The sequence below is a fragment of the Stegastes partitus genome, unplaced genomic scaffold (genome assembly GCF_000690725.1).
Source record: "Stegastes partitus isolate 25-593 unplaced genomic scaffold, Stegastes_partitus-1.0.2 Scaffold439, whole genome shotgun sequence".
In the NCBI taxonomy this organism is placed as follows: Eukaryota; Metazoa; Chordata; class Actinopteri; family Pomacentridae; genus Stegastes; species Stegastes partitus.
This window is the reverse complement of record NW_007578170.1, coordinates 275,386-282,673: the sequence shown is the minus strand read 5'-3', so window position 1 is coordinate 282,673 and position 7,288 is coordinate 275,386. Positions and strand designations below refer to the sequence as shown.

General features: G+C 39.6%; 1 protein-coding gene across 1 annotated transcript in view; it reads left to right on the top strand.

The window, feature by feature from the left end:
* nbas (NBAS subunit of NRZ tethering complex) overlaps positions 1-7,288 on the top strand; it is a 232,923-nt gene that overhangs the window by 112,250 nt on the left and 113,385 nt on the right. Inside the window, exons 30-32 of the mRNA XM_008286182.1 lie at positions 987-1,100; positions 4,696-4,853; positions 6,147-6,245. Coding sequence (XP_008284404.1) covers positions 987-1,100; positions 4,696-4,853; positions 6,147-6,245 — 371 coding nt within the window. The remainder of the gene's footprint in view (positions 1-986; positions 1,101-4,695; positions 4,854-6,146; positions 6,246-7,288) is intronic.

The window sequence follows — 7,288 nt, the reverse complement described above, 5'->3', positions numbered from 1 at the left end:
AAAAACATGCAAACACACATGAAAAGACACAAAATCATGATAAAAAAAAGATGCAAATCACCACAAAAAATCTACAACATCTGGAAAAAAGTTCCTCCAGAACCTCCTCCAGAACATCTGGTTCTGTATCTGCAGCACCTTTATCTACTGACCAGAGTTCTACCTTCAGACTGTTAATATTTCCAGAGTTCCAGGTCCTTGGAGTTGATGTTTACGGTTTTTAATGGACTCCTTCCATCATTTCTGAGCGTCGTGTTCGGATCATCTTCTAGACACGACTCACTTTGTGGCAGTTACTGAACAAAATGCTAAATACTGTTGAGAAAAATGTCCAAAACTAAACAAAAAGTGAACAAAATGACTCAATGAATGAGTAACCCATCGTCAAAATCACAAGAATGTGTACAGGATGGCTCAAAAAATGTTCCCAGTGTGACAATAATTAAAAATGTGTGCTAATCTGTGTTTCCAAAATGATTAAAAATATATTTATAATAACTCTAAATTGTCCAAAATGACAAAATCTTTCCCAGTGTGACGACAAAATGATCCAAAACACTCAGAAATCATCCAGTGTTTCATGTCATGTGTCCGTCCGCTGCTGATGAAGTTCTGAGGCTCAGAAATGATGGAAAAAGTCCATAAAAACCTGCTTCAAGGACCTGGACCTCTGGAAACATTCCCAGTCTGAAGGTAGAGCTCTGATCATTAGATAAACTAAAGCCACTGTAGATGCAGGACCAGATGTTCTGAGGCTCATTCTTTAATACTTTGACGTTGCTGTTCATCATCATCATCATCGTCACCGTGTGAAGCTGCAACGGCTAATAAACGGACGCCGTCACCTCCCGACCTCCAGCGCCGAGCTCTAATCAGAGACCCGTCGGGCCAGATGTTGTGTACGATACCGGGATTATGAGATTTGCCGTTTGGCAGATCGCAGAGACTCGTCCCGTGTTCGCTCTAATGAATCTCTGTGTTTCCAGGAGACGACGAGGCGGCGAGGAAAGGCCAGGTCCTGACGCTGCTGGCCGAGCAGGCTCTGCAGAACCTGGACTTCAAGGCCTCGTACATCCACTGCCAGGACGTCATGGCTGCAGGTACGTCACCCGTCGCGGTGCTAATTAGCTCCTCTAAAGAGGCCTCGGTCTGGAGATGAAGAGCGATCCGTGTGGAGATAGAACAGCATGAAAAGGAGCAGGAGCTGAGGATAGAGAAGCTCTTCAGGGAACGTTTCCGTCTGACTAATTAATAATATTAAAAACGAGGATCTGAAGTTCTGCTTCACCTCCAAATGTTTGTGCTCGACTGGAAAAATTAACAGTTTGCATGAACGTGCAGCTTAAAACGAAACCAGTTGAAAGAATCGGCTTCTCCTCCACAATCAAAGGCGTTTTAATTAGTTAATGACTGGCAGCATAAACACAAGACTTCAGGTTGATTAGTTATAAAAACTGAGTTCTTCCAGCTTCTGTTTCCACCTCGTTTAAAAGGAGTTTAAGTGTTTTGTACTTAATTACTGTAACTATGAGCACAAGTTGCTCCACCGTTGTTTAACTCTGTTTCCTCAACTTAGAGTTTAGTTTTGAATCAACTTGTGTAGAAATTAGAGTTTAAATTACACACGATGTTTAGTTAGTGCAACTTTATAATGTCAACCATCAAAAAAACTGTTTGCATCTCATCGCTTTTCAGATTGTAGCTGCTTTTTACTTCCTCCTTTATTCAGTGCGTTAAAAAAACAACAAAAACCAACAGTTAGCATCTATCTATCGGAGTTTCTACGACTTCTAACCAACCAACAAACTATACTGAGTTAAAGGAATCAGCTTTTCACTTGCAGTTACTTAACGACTGGTAGCATAAACACATTTCTTTGAGGTGATTTCTCATTAAAAATTAAGTGATTCCGATTTGTATTTAAAATTATTTTTTACTGTTGTGAATTTAATTCTCATTATTTTGAAGAGATTTTATAATTTGGTCACTTATAAACATTAAATAGCACCAACTAGAGTTTACACATTATTAAAAACTCGTTTTGAAATGTTTTGTACTGAATTACCGTAAATTCCAGACGAATGGTGCACCTGAATATAAGCCACGCCCACTAACTTTAAAGCTAGTTTTGTACATATACAGGCCGCACTTGTCTCTAAGCTGCAGGTGTCCACGTTGGAACATGAGATATTTACACAGAAAGATGTTTTAAACTTTTATTTAAATACGTAACAAACCACTGAAGTCGTCTTCTTCAGCCTCAGAATCACTTCGTCACTTCCTCAGTCTCTCTGTCGCTCTCAACGTCACTTTGGGTTCGAGGCAAATTCGTAAAAATCCATAAATTAGCCGCATCGCTGTTTAAGCCGCAGCGTTCAAACCGTGTGAAAAAAGTAGGAGCTTGTAGTCCAGACATTACGGTAGCCTAATCAGGTTTATAGGATGATTACTCATAAATGAACTTGTTCTAAGTGGTGTTTCCACATTATTTAAAAGAAATTATTAATGGTTTTGTGCTTAATTGCTTTTCTTATGAAGACAAGATTTTAAGTTGAAAATCTCTGAAAAATTTAAGTTGCCTCAATTAGATTTTTTTTAAAAATAGTAGTTTAGTGTTTTTATACATGCAGCAGCTTTTACATCATTAAACAAACGAATAACTGTTTTAATTTTGAGTTACCGATGTGTATTTGATATTTTAATCTTGAAAACAAAAAAATATTGTTTAAGTTTCACAAAATATTAAGTTCACGCCACAATTATCAGTTTAAATCTCTCAACATAATGTTAACACTTTCATCTAAATCAATAAATTAGAACTTTGCATTTAATTAATGTTATATAAATAGCTTCTTTGAGCTAATGTGACATAAATCAGTGAGAAACCAGAACATCTACGCTGCTGTTTAAATGAAACCTGCTTTAACCAAACTGATCAGAAAACAGTTTGATAAGAAACTATAAATACGCAGAAGGAGGAGGCAGCAGCCGAGGCCAGAACTGTGCGTTTGACTAAATTATCAGGTGTCTGTTCTCACGTCGCGTAATTGTCGCAGGTGTTCTCCTTAAAGCTTGACGGCTCGCTCGCTTTGTGCGTCTTCCCTGAAAAAGGCCAGAACCGAGCCATTCCCAGCATCTGCTCGCAACAATGGCGGGAATAAACGGTCCGATCCGCGGCGGGAGCATTTCTGTGGAGGGCTACAAGGCGGTCAGCGCGATAATGGCGCTCCTCCTGAACTCGCTTTGTGTCGCGCCGCGCAGGAATGAAAGCCAACAGAGTTTCCTCCCACAGAAGAAGAAGAAGGTGTAATCAGATAAGGCCTCAGTCTGCCAGCGCAGCAGGAATAATTGGATCTGTTGGGGAGAATGAAGTGGAGGCGGCGCGCTGCCTCCTGACGCTGATGAAGCTCCGACTAACGGTTATTACAGCCCCATATTTATTTCAAGGGGAAAATGTGTTTTAGACTTAAATACGTATTAATATCCCCGAAGCCTGCGAGGCTCCACTTTATTCTGGTGTCATATCTCAGCGCCGTGCGTCTGCCGGGTCTCTGAGTCGAGTACTTACAGATTCTATACATCAGTTCTGTCTCTGGAGGGACTCAGAGGGGATTATTCTGTGATGTATGATGTTTTTAAAGCACTTTTTATCTGTCGTTTGGTCGTACAATGCTCTGTGTTTTTGTTTGTTTTTGCTTTATGGATTCTCCCAGTTGTGTTAACCTATAAATATGTACTCGTAAAATGACAAAAAAAGACATTACTATATTATATTTTATACGATGCAGTTATTTTACAGATTTGTTTTGAGATTTTGTCTTTTTTTACTGCATTTAAATCAACAAAAATCAAATATTATTTTACAGGCATTTGCTGTTATTTGAAAGATTTGAAATGTTTTATTAAATTACAAATAATATCTCAGAAAATCACTGGGGAAAAAATATTAATTTACATGTTTGACTCTAAAACAAAAAATGTTCAAACTGTACAGAAAAATTATTTATTTTTTATAAATATTAATTTGGTCTTTTACAGTGTTTTACCATAAAATTACATTATTTTTACTGTATTAAAATAAGCCAAAAAACACATTATTTTATGTACACATGCAGTAATTTAAAAGAATATGGTAATTATATATTTTTTAAAATGTTATTTTACATATTTTAACTGTTTTATTAAATTACAAAAAATATTTAGTAAAATCACTGGAAAAATTATACATTTATGTGATAATGATAATATTAAAGGTTGAAATTGTACATATTGTCCACTTGAAAAAATAATTTTTAAAATAAATATTATTTTTTTTATGTTTTGTCATAAATTACATAAATTTGTACTGTATTAAAATAAGCCAAAAAAAACAAACCCAACACATTATTTTATATATACATGAAGTTATTTGAGGGAAAATGGCAATTATATTTTTTAAATATTATTTTTAGAGATTTTTTGGGATGTATTACAGATAATGATCAGCAAATAAATAAATAAATAAATTAACGTTAAAACATGTATTTTAGCAGATGAGGTTACACAGTTTTGTGTTTATAAATCAGCTGAAATAGAATCATTTTACAGATATTCGTCAGTATGTTTTCAGTATTTCACAGGATTGATTTTCTGTTATTCTACAGTTCAGAGCTGTAACTAATCCCTGTCCCTCTCCCACCACGTGTCCTCGTCCAGGCTACGGTCCGGCCTGGGACGTCTGCAGTCTGCTGGGTCAGTGTGAGGGCTACGGAGACCTGGAGGCCCGGCAGGAGCTGCTGGCCTTTTCTCTGACTCACTGTCCTCCAGACAGCATCCACGGTCTGCTGGCCGCCTCCAGCGACCTGCAGACTCAGGTCAGACCTGCAGATAAAACACCTACATCATCGAGTTCACGTAGCGTTGCTCAGTATCCTGGAACCAGGAAGGAACTGTCTGGTTCTGTATCTGCAGCACCTTTATCTACTGACCAGAGTTCTACCTTCAGACTGTGAATGTTCCAGAGTTCCAGGTCCTTGAAGTCCACAGAGGAGGGTCCAGATTTATCACTTTAATGGACTTTTTCCATCATTTCTGAGCCTCAGAACTTCATCAGTACAGCAGATAGACGCATGACATTTAGGAGGAAGAACACATCTGAGTTCTGGTAGAACCTGACACCAGATCAGTTCTACATCCATCCAGGTGTCTCAGTCTGAACACTGGACCTGGTTCTGTTCATGTCCTCTGTCAGCAGCTGGTAGCGTCAGTATTATGGGATGTCTCATAGTGGTAACAGTCAGACTGTTTTGGGTAAATGTTCCAGGCTCATATCAGCAGAACAAGTTCTAGATAATGGAAGGACCGTTTTAACTCCAGAACATACCAGAACCATTTACACATGAAGCATTTTCTTGGATTTCAAGTCATTTTGGAGAAGCTTTTGTCATCCTGGACGGGGTTAGAATTGTTTTTGACCATTTTAGAGTTATTCTGGAAAAGTTTTGGTTCATTTCAGACATTTTTTGGAGACATTTCAAGACCTTTTGGACACATTTGAATAGTTTTGGGCACATGTGAGGTCATTTTGGACATGGGGAACACTACAAAGTGCATGCCGGGTAAACTTTCCAGGCTCATATCAGCAGAGCAAGTTCTAGTTAATGGAAGGACCATTTTACCTCCAGAACCTACCAGAACCATCTACAGACAGGATCAGTCTATGATGATTAAATGTGTCTTAATGGTCCAAAACAGAAACAAAAATGTACCAAATAATGAACAAAATGACTCAAAATTCATCTAAAATAACAGAATGAGGAGCCAGATGTTTCCAGAGTGATTTAAAATTTGTCCAGATTTACAGAAAATGTTCCCAAAATGATGAAAACTGATTTCCTAATGAGTCTAAATTATCCAGAATGACACCCAGTGATTGATGTCATCTGTCTATCTGCTGTTACTAAAGTTAGCTCAGAAATGATGGAAAAAGTCCATTAAAATCAGCTTCAAGGACCCTGAACTCTGGAATGTTCCCAGTCTGAAGGCAGAACCTGCCTCATTGGATGAAGCTGCTGCTGATTGTGAGGAGGTCGGCTGAAGCCTCTGATTCCTGGACCGGGGTTCGGTTCGTTCTGCTAAAACACCAGGGTTCTGTTTGTGTGCTGCAGGTTCTGTACCAGGCCGTTAACTACCAAATGGAGCCGGTCATCGCCGACGCCGGACCCGATGAGACGGACTCGGCGAAGGTCTGTGTCCTCCTCCTCGTTGTGTGTTTTCCCGCTGCTCCATATTTGATGAGGTGTAAATCCAGCGCCGGGCTGCTCTGGTTTATTTATGCCTCCCCTCTCCTCCCTCCAGCGCCGCCGGCTTCATGACGCCTTGAGTGGGCGTTAATGTTTCATGAGTGGCGGTGCGTCGCCTTTGTGTGCGGACGGGCGCTCGTTCTCGGCTGCCTGTTGTCGTTTTATTGTCGTATTGATGCCTCGGCTTCCCGCTCGTGTATATTTAAACCCTCCTGATGTGTTCGCTGGCTGCGTGCTCTTAAACAAACACTTTCAATGCTTTTATCTTTCCATTCGCTGACCCTCAATCCCCCCCAAATAAAGTATTGATGACGGCACTAAACGATTTGGCCTGTGAATGCGCCTTTAAAACCCTTTTTCAGCGGCGTGCCGAGGACCTGGGCTTCCAGAAAGATCTCCGTTCAGCGTCAGTGCACCTTTCATTCGTCTGTTTTTGTTATTTTTTTAAAGATGAGGAGGATCTTTCTGTGATGGAGCCATCTTTACTGGTCTTATTGTTCCCAGAACGGCCGATCAATACCACCAATTATATGTTTTCACGTGATACAGATCAGAACAGTTCCAACAGCTCTTATTTTGAAGCATCGCATTAGACGCAAAAATTAGGGGGAAGAAAATCATTAAAAGGTTTTTCACTCCCCTGAGATGAGTTTTTATTTCTGAAACGAGTTAATGAGCTTCATGTGAGAAGAAACCAGCGTCTCTGAACGAGTTCTACTGAACGTTTAACATGAAAGCAGCTCGTTTAAGAACTAAATAGTTGTGTTTGTGGTCAAGGACGGACTCGCTGGATAGAAATATTTAACTCATTTGTATATTTTTAGCGACTAGATTTCCTCAGAAATACTCGTTAATCTGCAAGTTTTCTGTTCGAGCTGCCTGAACGGAGCGTGTAGGGATTCTGCACTGAGCTTCACACAAAGCTGAGCGACACAAACGTCCAGTAAAACCAGAACAACGTCTGATATCACGCTGATACTAGAGACTCCTCAACTCATATCCTGAAT